Raw genomic sequence first — 16257 nt, 5'->3', positions numbered from 1 at the left:
GTGCACAAGGCACTCTGCGAATTCCATTTAGATATTGCATTCAGCCGAGATCTATTTCTTCGGCATAGATCCGGTAACATGTTCCTCTCACTAAGTTTCTAATTCGATGCACAGTTTGTTGCTCAGTCCATACGCGAGTGTAACCTTGTAGAGCTGGGCTGGATCGTCAAGCGATCTCCCTCTACTTCCAGCAGAAGGTGCGCACGCTGTCGAGACTACTCAGCAGGCCGTCCTACGACTTGGCGGGAACCGGCGGGGTGGAGGCGGCGCCCGGCGGTGCCGGCGGGGGCGGCGAAGACGCGGAGGCGGCTGCGGCGGCGACGGCGGCGAGGCGCTGCTGCAGCGCCACCTGGTGCTCCTTGGCGCGCATGCGCAGTGCTTCTATACTGTGTTTGCGAGACTCCGGTGACGCGCACGGCTGCGGGGAGGCGGCGCGCTCCGGAGCCGGTGGAGGCGGCGGGGGCGACGGCCGCTCCTGCGGCTGTGGGGGCGGCTGCTGGTGCTGCTGCGCGGCGTGCGGCAGCGGGGGCGGCAGCGGGAAGGCGGCGGCCAGCGGCAGACCGCCTCCGGCCAGCATGTACTGCGACAGAAGCGCCTGCAGCGGCGGCGGTGGGTGGCCGGCCTTGCCGCCGGGCCCCCATGGCAGACCCAGCCCGAACATCGGGGTGAAGCCCAGCGCCGCCCCCGGCCAGAAAGGATCCGGAGGCAGAGGCGGCAGACCCAGCGGCGACGGCACGAAGTCAGCCAGACCTGTGACACACAACATCATCCCCATCAACGAAAGGCCCTCGAATAGCGCTTGCAGTCTATGAACTGTCCTAGCCAGAAGTGAAATACGTCGATGTTATATTTCGATCTGTGGTGTGAGTACTGTAAGACCTTCGGTACACATCCTATCAGATTATTTGACTTGTCGCTCTAACGAAGTAGGCCAGTGTCAGCAATATGTCTCGTGGTCTTATCGTGGCGTGTTTATCTTCTGCCGTTAGGTGAGACGATAGAAACCCCACTTGCACGCTTAGAGTAGCAGATTGGCGGTGACCAACATTAAACAGAACTTGATTAATTTTCACACACATTTATTAAAATAATAAAAAGCGTAGACATCACGTAACTTCATTCTGGAAGCTGTTTACAATTGACAATCTGAAATTCCTTTGGTCTTGGTACGTTAATCTTATTCTCACATATCTCTGATACTTGACAAAGTGTCTATACATTTATCTTCATGGCTATGTACAGGAATATGGTAATCTTATTAGGCGCAGGCTGAAACTTGACTGTAGACTGGTAGACGGGTACAGATGAATGCAGACTGGTACAGATAAATGCAGACTGACTAATCGGAGGTCTGTACACTCGCTATAATACCTCACGCGTTCAGGTATCACTGCGCGAGTGTGATCTGTGAGGAGAAAAGGTTCTACGTTAGCAGCAATCTCACTGGCTCCGTTACATATTAATATACGGATCGGTGGAAACAGAATTTGGTCCGTCTCTAAGGCAGTGCCATCTCGTAGTGTGGAGACGCACCACCACCACCACCGCCGGCCGCGGTGGTCTAGCGGTTCTAGGCGCTCAGTCCGGAACCGCGCGACTGCTACGGTCGCAGGTTCGAATCCTGTCTCGGGCATGGATGTGTGTGATGTCCTTAGGTTAGTTAGGTTTAAGTAGTTCTAAGTTCTATGGGACTGATGACCACAGATGTTAAGTCCCATAGTGCTCAGAGCCATTTGAACCATTTGAACCACCACCACCACTACTACACTTCTTTTGCTGTTACGGTACCCCTCGCTCCCTTTGCGTCTGCTCCAACCTGGGTTAATCTTATCTGGAGACGTAAACATTCTCCACTCATTCTTTCGACATGGTTGTTCCAGTTTCTTACATTTTTTGTATTTTTTGAGAGTAAATCGAAGAAATACGGAAGTAATGAAAAGTGATAGCAATGAGAACAATGAGAAACTTAACACCAAGCTTGGTGGTCATGAAGTAGATGAAGTAAAGGAATTCTTCTACCTAAGAAGCAAATAACCCATGACGAACGGAGCAAATAGGACACAAAAAGTAGACTAGCACTGGCAAAAAGGGTATTCCTGGTCTACTAGTATCAACCATAGGCCTTAATTTCAGGAAGAAATTTCTGAGATTGTAGGCTTGAAGCACAGCACTGTATGGTAGTGAAATAAAGACAGTGGGAGAATCGGAACACAAGAGAATCGAGGCATTTGAAGCGTGATGTTACAAAAGAATGTTGAAAATTTGGTGGACTGATAAGGAAAGAAATGAGGAAATACTCCGGAGAATCTGCAAGGAATAGGCTAAGTGGAAAACACTGACGAGGAGAAGGGCAGGATGATATGGCATCGTTAAGACATCAGGGAATAACTTCCCTGGTACTAGAGGGAGCTGTAGAGGGTAAAAACTGTAGAGGAAGACAGAGACTGGAATACACCCTGCAAACAATTGAGGACGTAGGTTGCAAGTGCTACCCTGGTTCAAATGGCTCTGAGCACTATGCGACCTAACTTCTGAGGTCATCAGTCGCCTAGAACTTAGAACTACTTAAACCTAACTAACCTAAGGACATCACACACATCCATGCCCGAGGCAGGATTCGAACCTGCGACCGTAGCGGTCGCGCGGTTCCAGACTGTAGCGCCTAGAACCGCACGGCCACTCCGGCCGGCTGCTACCCTGAGTGAAGAGGTTGGCACAGGAGATGAATTGGTGGCGGGTTGCATCAAACCAGTCAGAAGCCTGATGACTTTGAAAAAAAATTGAAGATATAAAATGCGAGATAGGTCAATCAAAAGTGGCCCGGATGAGAGGATACGATTGGGCGTTAATGTACGCATATAACACACCTCGTGACGTCCGCACCATGCTGACGCCCACTACGTGATCCAAACCGGTTCCTTGGAGCGCATCTACACCATCTTCATACCTGACAGAGTCGTTAGCAAAGGTCAGTCTGGTTGCGGCCATAGTCAGACGCGCAAATCACCTGATCCGTCAGTGTGCGCTTACTTTGTGTGGGGAGCCCTGACGTCTAAGGTGTGTTGCTGTAAACCTCTGAGTCTTCAAGAACTGAAGCAGAACATTTCGGATGAGTCTGCTGCAATTCCAGCAGCTCAGCTCGCTCTGCCTTCAGAAACTTGTTGACCAGGGCCCACAAGTGGTTACTTTCAACATCTGCCATAATCAGCTTAGTACTGTGTTTCCTTTCCTCTGCTATGTTTCCTTGTACCTTGGTACTCTGCTCTCCGGACTACTTCTATTTGCTCCAATCAGTACTTCCCTGACATCGAAATTTCTAAATTTGTCAGTTCAGGTACATCCCTTGCTCTTAGAAATCTCATTTCTATTGCTTGTATGCGACTCCCTTGGCATTTATTTAGAATCCACGATTCACTTTCATAAACGAGCATTGGGACTACCGTTGTTTTTTTCCTCGTCTTATTTTTCAGACACCGTTTTCTTGTTTCGCGTATTCTCAGAAACTTCGCTAATTTCTTCGCTATGTCCTCGTCGCATGTGACGTCTCAATCTAAATAGCTAAAATGTTTCTACTTTATCATTAATCATAATTTTTGCCTGTACACGGTGTTATCCGTTAAAGGTAATAAATGCCTGCACGATTGGTCGATAGCGCAGCAGACGTCTGATCTGTCATTCACTATAGCCAAGGTGACTTCAGTGCGGGCTACTTCAGCTGACACACTCTCAGGATCTGAGATGACGTGGACCTTGTGAATCACCGTACGGTGAGAGTTGGCTTCTCCAACGTAATTTCAACTTTCCTCTTCAAATGGCTCTGAGCACTATGGGACTTAACATCTTAGGTCATCAGTCCCCTAGAACTTAGAACTACTTAAACCTAACTAACCTAAAGACATCACACAACACCCAGCCATCACGAGGCAGAGAAAATCCCTGACCCCGCCGGGAATCGAACCCGGGAACCCGGGCGTGGGAAGCGAGAACGCTACCGCACCACCACGAGATGCGGGCTTTCCTCTTCACCAACCCATCAAGTAAAGGAAGGCAGCCACAATTTTCAAACTCCATCGCGAAATGATTATCCTGGTGGATTTAATTCAGGCGTTCTCAAACCCGTTTAAATGCTCTGTACCACGAGGCATGCAGGTTTCAATGATGCCGACTCAAAGATACGCTCGATGAAGTTTTCCAGAAACAATTTGGCAATATTTGGTGATAACGACCTTGCCGTTGCAACTCTGTCGGTCATTTCATTGTACTGGTCATTTAAAAAAAGTAAATGGAAATCAACACATGTCAAAATAGGTTCGTTAAACCAATACCAAACCTAACCTCAATTTACCGTAACGAATCAGACGAACACGGGTGAAGATAGAGACCAAATCAAATCTTACAAACTTATCAGGATCATACAAATGCAGTCTCTCTGATCGACCGAAGAAATCCGCCGAACTCTGAATGTGACGCTCACACCGACCTAGTTGTGGGCTCAACAGAGTAGCAAGTGCTACAGTGGTGTAGGAAAAGCAGGATCACGTTCAAAAGATGCATTGTTTACAATCTGATTCAGAGTATCGCAGGATCGGAGCTGACGCAACAAAAGTGTGTGGGGAAATACTAACAACCTCCTGAAGAAAAGCTGCTTCTTACAAAAGATTTATCAAGTTCTTTAATTCTTATTGTGGTGTCCCCCCTCCCCCCCCCCCCCCATCCCTAGATTACATGGTCTCCCGAAGATCCACAAGGAAGATGCTCCTCTTAGACCGATTGTGACTACCGTAGCAGAATAGTGTACGCATGTAACCTAGAATATGTACACTCTTCTGACAATGGTCCACTCTCGTTGAGGAATGCTCTTAGCAAAATGCGACATACGTAACTTACTTTTTGAACTGCTCTCGTACAATGAGGCCGGCCCATAGCCCATTCTCCCTCACAGCATCAAACAGGCCTCTGTGCTTAGCGTCTTCATCCGACGGGCGAGTCACTGTCAACAGTGTCACATGCCCTCGTTTCATTACAGTCTGTGGAAAGGAATTTCATCCAGGACACTGGGGCGAACTCTGGTGGTCAGGAACTTTATTCAACCTCCAGTCCACTTGCTGGTCAAATACCTGAGGTGAAAATTTCTTGCCGGCAGGGGTGGCCGAGCGGTTCTATGCGCTTCAGTCTGGAACCGAGCGCCCACTACGGTCGCAGGTTCGAATCCTGCCTCGGGCATGGATGTGTGTGATGTCCTTAGGTTAGTTAGGTTTAAGTAGTTCTAAGTTCTACGGGGACTGATGACCTCATAAGTTAGGTCCAATAGTGCGCAGAGCCATTTTTTTGAAAATTTCTTACACCGTCAGTATTCGAACCCATTACTTTTGGGTAGTATTCCATCGCCCAGGTGTGGGCGAGAGACCTCGACAACGGATGTAGGTAGCCAGGAATGAACTGGTTAAGAGGGAAGAAATACACGAGGATTACTGAATGACCAGATGTAGTATCTACAGCAGACTGAGGCTGATAGTGGATTTGGTGGTATGCACAGATAAGAAGATTAGCGGAAAGGAAAAGTCGGAAGGAGTGTCAAACCAGTCGAAAGAGTGATGACTTTAAAAAATATATAAAAAAGTGGGTAGAGTGCACTCCCGTCGAGTTTCCGCCGGCGCGCGGTATCCGAGATTGGCGACCCCTCCCTCTCAGCGAGCTGAGCCGCTATATGGGGGCTGGGGCAGGCTGCAGGCTCCAGGCTCCAGCCACTCCCAGCGGCGGTCATTGAGAGCGGCTTATCGGCGCGCGCCGCACGCGCCCTTTTTATGAAGCACGACTCAAACGGCGAGGAGCGTGCGCCGGATCCAGCCACAAAGCGCGTACAGCCCGCGCCGTTTTAGCAACACTAATGAAGACGACCGCCGCCGTATCCGTGCGACGAAAAGCCGGTGCCGCCTCCCTCGCGACACATGTCCTCGCTGTTGCGTACCGCGAGACGCACATATCGTTGTGACGGCTTCCGACTGTGATATTCACATTGGCAGCAAGTGTCTATGAGGTGGCACGTTACCTCGCTCCGTGCTGTTCTGTACAGGGACTGTCGAAGCGTGTTGTCACCAGAATTCGAGATCAACGTGTCAAATACCCTACCTGCCACTTGAAGGTAGCTTTCACGATGATAGATGATTTTCTTTGAAGTTCCCTTTTAGGTTAATATCCTCTGACCACTTTTTCAGCACCGAAATCTGCATTTGCTATTTAGCGGTGCGAGCCTCCCCCCCCCCTCCCCCCACACACACGCACACACAAATAGATAATGCGCTTTGCACCGTGGGAATGTAACAGGGACGGGGAAAATGACGGTGGTACCAGAAGCGATCTCTACCACACACCTTTGCTGGTTGGGCTGTACGCTAGCATGTACCTCTAAAACGGGGAATCTGGACGAATGTTCACGTGCTACTGTCGTGAGCATCTACAGAAAGAGGTAGAAGGACAGTGAAACTAGCACAAGGAGTTAAATGGTTGGACGTACACGACTCTTCATAGAACTTGATGTTCGGTGGCTTATCTCCACTGTAAAATAGGATAGGTGGTGATCTGTTGCATCTCTGCCGAAAGAGCGCAATGCTGATGCACGCGCAAGTGTTTCACGGCACACTGTTCATAGTACAGTGTTGAACATGGAACTCCGCAGCAGACACTCCTACGGGTTCACACGTTCGTCAATTACGACTGCAGTGTGCGCCAGACCATCGGGATCCGGCCGCAGATCAATGGAAACGTGTCGGTTCTTCGGGTGAATCACGTTTCTGCTACACTTCGTCGATGGTCGTCACCACAAATGCCGCCATCGAGGTTAATGTGCAGCACGCCACGGACGCAGGCCTGTGGGAGCAGTATTATGCTATGGGAGACTTTCTCCTGCGATTACATGGGACCTGTCGTGGTAATCGAAGACACGCTGACAGCTGCGAACCACCTGCATCCCTTCATGCTTGATGTCTTCCCCGACGGCGAGGTCATCATTCCACAGTACGACTGTCCCTGTCTCGGAACCAAAACCGTGCTACAGTGGTTTGAGGAGCATTGTAACGAACTGACGATGTCTCGGCGACCAAATTCGCCTAATGTAAATATTGTCGATTCCATCTGTATCGCTATTGGGCGCCGTCATTGCTTAAGCAAACCAGCGACCCGTTATTTAAAGCGAATTGCACGACCTGTGTAGACACGTAATGCCACATACTTCACAAACCTACTAACAAGCTGTCGGATAACTGTGCCCAGAATCAGTGCTGTATTTCGTTCCAAAGGCGGACAAACAATGTATTAAGCAGGTGGTGATAATGTTTCAGCTCATCAGCGTACACATTAACCAAGAATACATAAAAATTCATAAATCGACATAAATAAAAAGAACACGGTAATAAAACGTTTGTTGTATGCTAACATCCGGCCTTCTTATCCAACAAAGGTGTGTGGTGGAGGGTATCCATGATACCACTATCATTTCCCCCTTCGCCGTTCCATTGTACGGTGTAAACCGAGTGTCGATAAACTTCCGTGTGAGCTCTGCTTTCTCTCATTTGATTTTTCATCGCAGAAAGTAACATGTCGCACTACTCTTCTTGGAATGTACACACTTGAAAATTCAACAGCAAAACTCTCCGTGGTAGACAGAGCTTTTATTGCAGCATATGCCACCGGAATTTATTGAGCATATCCGAAACACTCTCTCATTCAGCAAACGATCATCAGCGGCCATCCTTCATTGGATTTTTTTTACTAACTTGAGCTTTTAACAGCCACGAACTGATGAGAAACACTCAAGAAATTGTCTTACAAGTCTTTTCTCAGCCACTTCTTCCGTAGCCATATTACATTTCAACTTTGCAGTGCTATTCTAGATATTCTGAAGAACTTTTTCTTGTAACAGCCATTACAATTTCAATGAATATAAATTATCTTGGAGAGAATATTATTCAGATGTGGGAAAAGGTTACAAGCTCATGGAGTGAAATGTGTGACTCGAGTGCATGTTTTGACTATTCATACATCAAATACCTCAGCTTTTCCACTGTCAAAGTACCTCAAAGTGTTTGACGAAACGCGACTTATTTCTCTTGCTAGATTAGTTCAACCAATTAGTTCTGAATTACAGTTTTCGACAATTACTTTTTTTGCTCTATAATTATGAACCTATTTCACCACAAACCATTTCCCAAAATATTTTCAAGAAGTCTATTTTATTTTTCTTGGTAAATGGAAACCAATATCCATTCCATCGTTTGGTTTGTACATTTTTTATGAGGTGAAACTGTGTACCCACCTCTCATCAACAGTCCCTTCTGACGATAAAAAAGGGCTATGTTCCTTGTAGAAGTATTCCTAACAAACTGATTTGCTACACGAATGTGGCGTCCAAGTTCACAAAGCTTTCTTATAGTTAATTGTTCATTTTAATTCCACTGTTCCTTCCTCCTAATATATCTACGGCTTCGACTGTTCACCACACATTTTACAGTCGATCGTCTGATACCACTATATAAACCTTATTTCATCTGCGGTTGCGGTGTTTCGATTCTGCCTTCACATGCATTACCTACAAGAGATGTAAGAGCACGTTTCCATGGGCCTATCCATTTCATAACTGTTGAAAATACAGGAATGCATTCCTTAAAACACTAAAAAATTTTGATGAATATAAGAAAAAGAAAGAATGTTGGGGTTTAACGTCCTGTCGATGATGTTATTAGAGCCACAGCGCTTGCTCAGATTGAGGAAGGACAGGGAAGAAAATCGGCCGTGCCCTTTGGAAGAACCATCCCGGCATTCGCGGTTTTGGGAAATCAAGAAAAAACTTAATGTGGATGACCTGACGGGAATTTGGAACACCTACCTCTCTAATATGAGTCCAGCATTTCACACTCCTATGACGGCTGATGAATATCAGTTGGTGATAAACCGCATGTACTGAATAATTTATGCCGATGTACTATACTTTTTTACCTGCTTGAACGAAACAATAATAGTTGAGACATGAACTTGACGCTTGACTTGCTCATGCGTGCTACAGTTGGCAATACATATTTACATTTGAGGATGCTCTGACGTCGAATATTCTTAAGCAGTGAAGAAAATGATTGTCGGGGTGATAAAAAAGCTACAGGCAACGTCAAAGAAATCGGACATCCTAGCGAATGCAAGTGACAGAATATTACCTAAATCTCAACCGAGTAACGATTTCATTCTAATATATTTCGACGAATTAGGTGAGCATTAAAAGTTTCTAATGCATCAACGAGACGTGGGCCAAGCAAAAGAACGACACTTCCATAGTTATTTTAAAGCTCGTGGACTCTTCCCCTTTCACGAAAGACACTCGAAAATTTCCGGACGTTTCCTATCACCACGCTGATAGTATATCAAACACTCATCACGAAATATTGTGTCCAGTACACTGCCGTTTGAAGTAAACACGGTATCTTCTTTCGATACTATCCTACCTTAGCTCTTTTGCTGTAGTTAGGTGATAGGGTGCTTCGGAGCAAGTATTTGGTACACATGTCGCCACTGAATGCTACGAAGCTTTCTAAATATCTATAAATTGATCCATGAACCAATCTTACTGTTCCCACCATTATTTTTCGCTATTTGACGCTGTTTGTGGTAACCATCGGTGAACGACTTCAGGATTCAGCAGATTCCTTAATAAATATTCGTACATGTTTGTATATGCAGAGCACAGATCCAACAATTATTGCAATATATTCTTCTGCTTTCATCTCCACTTAAAGTCACAGTAAGTTAAACAAGTTCGTTGTACGTTGCGTCCAATGCGAGGCACACAAGAATGAGGAACTAAAAGAGATTCCCTTGGTTCGTAGTGCTGTTTGGTTGCCACCTTAGTTTACGCAAAATTTTACCAACGAAAATTAGCGAAAGCAGTTCTCCAGCATGCGAGCAGAGAAAAAAGAACAGCTTCAAGGAATATGTTCAAGCTCACCAGGGTATAATCCCTGGATACAGAGGGGCTGCAGTGTTCGTGTTTCATCTGTCACGGACATCGGCAAGGAGATGGCGCTCAGGAGGCCGTCTAGACACCGTTACGAGTGTGCGAGCAGTAACTGCACTGCGTTTAGACCTGAACAGTGTTTGTAACATTCATTCTAGGGTACAACCATCCCCCAACAGACGAGTAAATACCCCTGTTTAACAGCTTCAGCCATCTGAATGGTCTCACTGTGGGCCTGCGCAAAGTTGAACGGTCGTACCGACGGATTGTGACATACGTTGGGCACAATGTGTGGGTGGTGTGCCGCTGCTTTCAGCGGTGGTCTGTGGGACATTGCCAGAGCAGACACACGTCGAAGATCTGCACACAGTGTGAGCAGCAGTGGCCGGCCACACATCACCCAGAAACGAAATCCGGGCACATTTTGCACTATCTTGTTTCCTCAGGATTAAGATCACATGGGCATCTGCCTAGCTACCGCTGACACATGGACACCGCCAAACATGTGCCGTGTAAGAGTCCACTGGAGAGTTGTCTTCAGAGATGAGATGAGGTACACGCGAGTGATGGACGTACGCGTTTATGACAGATGAGCTGCCTGTTCCTGAACGCATTCCCGACGACACACACGTCGCATCCCAGGCTTCGTGGTGTGGAGGTAGGGAAGGGGAGGGGACATACGTGTTAAGGCTCGCGATCACATTTGGTGTTTCTATGGGATAAAGTTATCAGTGGCTGCTACACTGCACAGGCTGTTGTATCCGTGCTACTGCCAGTTCTTCGACAGGAAGCTGATGTGCTGTTCCAGCAGGACAGTGCACGTTCACATACGGCCACTGCGACGCAACGTGCTCTTCGTGGTGTAGAACGGCTACCCTGGCCAGCAAGGTCACCAGATCCCTCGCCAGTGAAACACGTTATGGGACGTGATTAAGCTGGAACTTGCTTGTTCTCCAGGGCATGCAAGACCAAGGAGAAATTACAACGAAAGGTGCAAAGTGCTTATGATTATATATCGCACGATGTCGTTCAGCACCTTTATGATCCTTTCCATATGAGTTTACGCCCCTGCGTTGCCGCCAGACGGAGGTATACTGTGTGTATTGATGCGAATGTTTGGGCACTGTCGACTGTGACGTGTTTCATTGGGTCTGAATATGTTGTCATATACTCCTAGAGTGTTGGACTAGCCGTAACCTCACTTGTCAATAAAATGACTCACTCCATGAGATGCTGAATTTTTTTCGAGCAATGTACTTCGGTGACCACGACCATGGTTCAACACTACTCGATAATGGTGGCGGGCTTCGTTGCCAGACGAGGCCATCAAGACACACTAGGGGCATGCAACGGGAATTGGCTTCCCCGCTACAAATCTGGAAAACTTAATGATTTGCAACTAAGAACTGATTAGTACAGCCATACACATGAAACTACCTCGTCGCCGGTTTTCTTAACGTCTAGAATTTCGTACTGTTCATGTAAGCAGGACAGCTAGCTACTACTCATGGTTTGGACTACTGTACTGTCCGCCCTTACCTGGCTGATCGCCGTGTAGGAAGCCGGCAGTTTCCCTGCCTAGCGCCTTCTCCCGTTTGCGCCATTTTGCTCTTCGGTTCTGAAACCACACCTGCAACACAACAACTCGTCTCAGTTGCTGCTAACTCTACAATTCAGACCTTACGTACTACACTTCCTTTGTACACAAAATATTACTGCTTTATTTACTCGAGTAAACTAGTTTCAAATTTGCAAATAAAAATTATTATACTGTAAAAAGGTCAGTAAGCATTCCGAACTCTTTTTTTTCCAACTGTAGCTTAATAGGTATTTTTGAGAACATATCTTATTTCAAAAATTAACTATTGTTAAACTCATCAGCGCAATGCAACATTTTTAGTGATGTTTCCAAATATTATTCACGACAAAATTTTAATTTTGATAACAGCATTCAGCGATTCAAATTTTTTGCCATCTTTAAATTAAAAATGTGAAGTTAACTGATTTTGTTTCTTTCACTTTCCATCACGTTCTTGGCAATGCGAGATTTACCTCTGAATTCACTACAAACATTTGTCTAAAAAGGGAAAAAGGTTTTTTATAGTACCTTGCTAATTTGAGTGGCGACATGGATAACTCATAAGCTAACAAAATCCAGTCGCGTTAACCGGCATTTCCACGCAATGGGTAGGTGTGGAACTCTCATTCAGATTTCCTACCCTACACCCTCGTCCAGAACAATAAAATGTTTCGCCGTTAGTCACCTCCCAATCGATGAATCATTGAATCCTCATCGTCTGTCCTCCTTCCTTCCGAGACCTGTGTGTGTTCCTTGCATGCTCATGGGAATGTGGGAGATAAGCTCTGACAGAGGCAAGCTCTGACACGAATGACAGCTAACACTAATATGGTGTTTTGGAATTATTAAAAAGATAGTCGTAGTCAAGAGGTGTCAGTTAATGTACAAGTTGTGTGGTCTACGAACTGTACGATAAGCAGTAAGTTTCTTGTAGGAGGGGACGTAAAGTACCAGCTGTGTTGCGCACGATGTAGTAGACTCTGTGGCACACTTTTTAAGCGTTTTCAAACCAAGTGCATTGTTTGTGGGGAAAAAAATCTCCAGGTGAATGGTAGTAATACCATTTACAATATCCGCGACAGGTAAGAACTTATGCCCGAACAACTATAGTGATGAATAATTTCTGCAACGCAATAAACTGCATTCATACCATTAAATGCTATGTGTCATTCGTTGCATACAAACGGGCAACACGTGTGAGGTTTGTGGCACTGATACACCCGCAGTGGCGTACGATGTCGTTTGTAGGTTGTCCCGTGTTCCATGTTCCGCCCGATGTTTTTTTTCTCGGTACTGTAATTCCCTCTATGCTTTCTCACAAATTCTACATGTTTTTGGCATTTTTAGTCTCAGCGAAATGGAAATCTCTAAACAGTTTGGAATCTGCCTGTAGTGACTAAGCTGGAATCACCTGACTCTGACAGCAGACTCATTATTCAGTTGAGACATATTCGCTGCATACGTAGGTTATATCCATGCTTTCTGCTGCAAGTGTCACCAGGCTGCACCCGCGGGTCGTATCCAGCCCGTGACGTCATTTCATTCGGCCCGACGGTGCTTGAATGGGCCTGGTAAAACATGTGGAATACAAGACTCTGTGATACAATTTACACGTAACTATTATTTTTAGAATACTAGAAGATCATCGCACGTGCAGAGACCACTCGGATGTTATGTACATTAAATTTACGATGCTCAGTTGTAAATTATTGTGTCTAGATTGTCTTGTTTATTGTACGGTTTGGTTATTTCACGCCATCCCCAGAATTTAATTATGTTTACAATTATTTTTCGTTTTCCGACCCTGTTTACTTCACTGTTCACTACGGCTACTAACAATGGAGAGGTGGATGCCAGTTGTCGCGTTTTCAACGTAAAGTGCAGCGAAAGTACTCCCCTTTTGAAGGAGTACAATCTCTGGAGTCACTACTGAACAAAACATCTGTCAAAATACTCAATGTGCTCTGAAAAGTTACGGTCTGAGAAATATGAGCCGATGCAACTTAAAGTAGAAACCCAAAGCAATGTCTTCACGAGAAAGTTTGCTGTAAATGAATCTGTCACTCGTACGAGTTACAAAATGATGCACATAATGGCAGAAAGAGGAAAATCGTTAGCCGATGGCAACTTCATCAGAGAGTGTATGATAGAACCACAAAAAGACTAGAGTCCTAAAGAAAGCCAATTTGTTTTGAAGTATCAGCCTTTTGGTAAGTTCAGTTGTGCGGAGAACAGAAGGAACTGGAGAGAACATAGTGCTACAGGTACTCGAGAAAGCTGGGAACTTCTTATGGCATTCTCTGGTGCTAGCTGAGACTATCGATCCCTCGAATACGTCGCAATTTCCCGTGTTCATTCGTAGAGTCAATTTGGGTCCTCAGACAACGGAACGGTTGGTATCCGTTTGCAGCGTACATGGAGCAACAGCTGAAAAGAAAAGAGTTTCTTAGAAGTGCAAAAAATTTTGCAATATTACATCCTTCAACGGTATCAAATTCGAGATGTTCAGTTGATAATGGAAACAATACGGCTGACGCGAAGAAGGGTCTGGTGGCACACAACAGGACTCAGGTGGAAGATTTGAAACTTGCAGGCTCTGCTCATACACTACATCATTCGTCACCAAGTACTTCGTGGGGAATAAACATATTTCTTGTGTACGGAAACCAGCCGTTTCTGCTGTGAACACTAGGGGGCATAAACTCAATCACAGTCAGCTCCTTACTTTTATTGAAGACACCGGGTCTAAATTCTGTGACTTGCCTTATCACAGAGCAATGAGGTGGGTCAGCTGCGGTAAGGCCCTGTTTCGTTTCTGCATACTCCGAAAGGAAATAATTGTTTTGCTCACGGGAAATAATGACAAAGCTGGTCCAAAAGTGTCAGATTCTACCTGGCTGTCAAAATTGTTAGTTTTGAGTGGCATCACATCCCACATGAATTAACATCGAACTTTGAAAATTTAGGGAAAGGATAACCTCGTCTATGATCTCTACAAAATCAAAGGATTTAGAAGAAAGCTGTTCTTGTTTCAAGCACAACTAGAAGGAGAAAACTATTCTTATTTACACGGTTTAAAAGAGTTTTTTTTTTTTTTTGCTACAGTACCCGAAAATGTCAGTGTTGATTTTCCGAAAACAAGAAGCATTATTTGGAGAGAAGAGCGACATTATTCTGTTCCTGAATCACAATGATTGCAACCTTGATGATGTGCCTACTGAACTACGGTTGGAGTTCACCGATTTGTATGCAACTGGGGTAATTTGCATCTGATATGATTTTAGTTCCTGGAACAACTTACGTCTGTGAGCAAAGATTCTCCAAAATGACCTATGTGAAGACAGCACATCGAACGAGATTGACTGATGGATATCTGACAGCGATACTCTAGATTTGGTGCAGCGATACCAAACCAGACGTTGTGATATCTTGAAAGCCAAATGTCACTAATTTCACTGACGTTTTTTGCTACTTAGTTTGTGAGATTCGGATATGTGCGCACTAGGTCTGATGTACGAGTAACTTTTTTGCTATCGTGGCTTTCTTTGATAACTTTTTTGATAAATAAAGATGTTGCTGTCCCTGTCATTTGGAGTGTTGCATACCATTCACCCTTCGTCTTTCGTCCCCACAATTTTCTGTCCTGGTGGTTACCATCCTACAGAAACCCATCACGGTCCAACGTAGCACTGAGAAAACATACAAAGTACTTTATTCAAAAGAAAACATAAAAATGGAACATAAATACCGTATTTGAAACGTATTCACACAGTCTAACATAACAGTTGCGACACTCCGTCTCGTTTTTGTTACTCACAGCAATACGATATCGGATGAGTGGGAATACTAACGTTTATAATGATTTCTAGCATAGTTCTGTAAAGGATGTGAGTGCAGCGTCATAAAAATTAACAATAACTAAAAAGTGACATCCTATTTGCCATTCCTTTGTTTCCTAAGAACCTTGGGAGTTACGAACCGGTACATTACAAAACAATTTATTTACGATTCTCTCGTAATGTACAGATGTTTACTGAATAGCTTCGTTTTCCTTTAATAACAGAAAATTGCTAGTAAACACCAGAGCATCTGACCTTTTGCAGAAAGACGTCGTATATTTACTCAAAAACGTGCAGTTTTGTTCGCTACACTTTCAGCCACATCAGTTTATGTGCAACGTAGGAAACCCACACTCATGAGCCAAAGAAACTGGTACACCTCCCTAATATCGTGTAGGGACCTGGCGAGCACGCAAGAGTGTGACAACACGACGTGGCGTGAACTCGAGTAATGTCCGAAGTAGTGCTGGAGGGAAGTGACAGCATGAATCCTTCAGGGCTGTCCATAAATCCGTAAGAGTACGAGGGGTGGAGATCTCTTCTGAACAGTAAGTTGCAAGGTATCCCAGATATGCCCAATAATCTTCACGTCTGAGGATTTTGGTGGCCAGCGGAAGCGTTTGAACTCAGAAGAGTATTCTTGGAGCCACTCTGTATCAATTCTGGACGCGTGGGATGTAGCATTGTCCTGCTGGAATTGCCCAAGTCCGTCGGAATGCACAATTGACATGAATGGATGCAGGTGATCAGACAGGATGCGTCACCTGTTAGAGTCGTTTCTAGACGTATCAGCGGTCCCATATCACTCCAACTGCACATACCCCGCATCATTACAGAGCCTC

At 45.4% G+C, this 16257-nt stretch overlaps 1 protein-coding gene across 1 annotated transcript in view; it reads right to left on the bottom strand.

Moving 5' to 3' along the window:
- Positions 1–232: 232 nt before the first annotated feature.
- The window catches only part of LOC126484814 (retinal homeobox protein Rx2-like), a 229865-nt gene continuing 213840 nt past the window's right edge, over positions 233–16257 (bottom strand). The window contains exons 6-7 of the mRNA XM_050108411.1: positions 11537–11627; positions 233–750 (exon numbers count right to left, since the gene is read on the bottom strand). Coding sequence (XP_049964368.1) covers positions 233–750; positions 11537–11627 — 609 coding nt within the window. The remainder of the gene's footprint in view (positions 751–11536; positions 11628–16257) is intronic.

This window comes from Schistocerca serialis, chromosome 6, assembly GCF_023864345.2.
Source record: "Schistocerca serialis cubense isolate TAMUIC-IGC-003099 chromosome 6, iqSchSeri2.2, whole genome shotgun sequence".
Lineage (NCBI taxonomy): Eukaryota > Metazoa > Arthropoda > Insecta > Orthoptera > Acrididae > Schistocerca > Schistocerca serialis.
The sequence above is the reverse complement of the archived record's forward strand: the minus strand, read 5'-3'. Positions and strand labels throughout refer to the sequence as shown.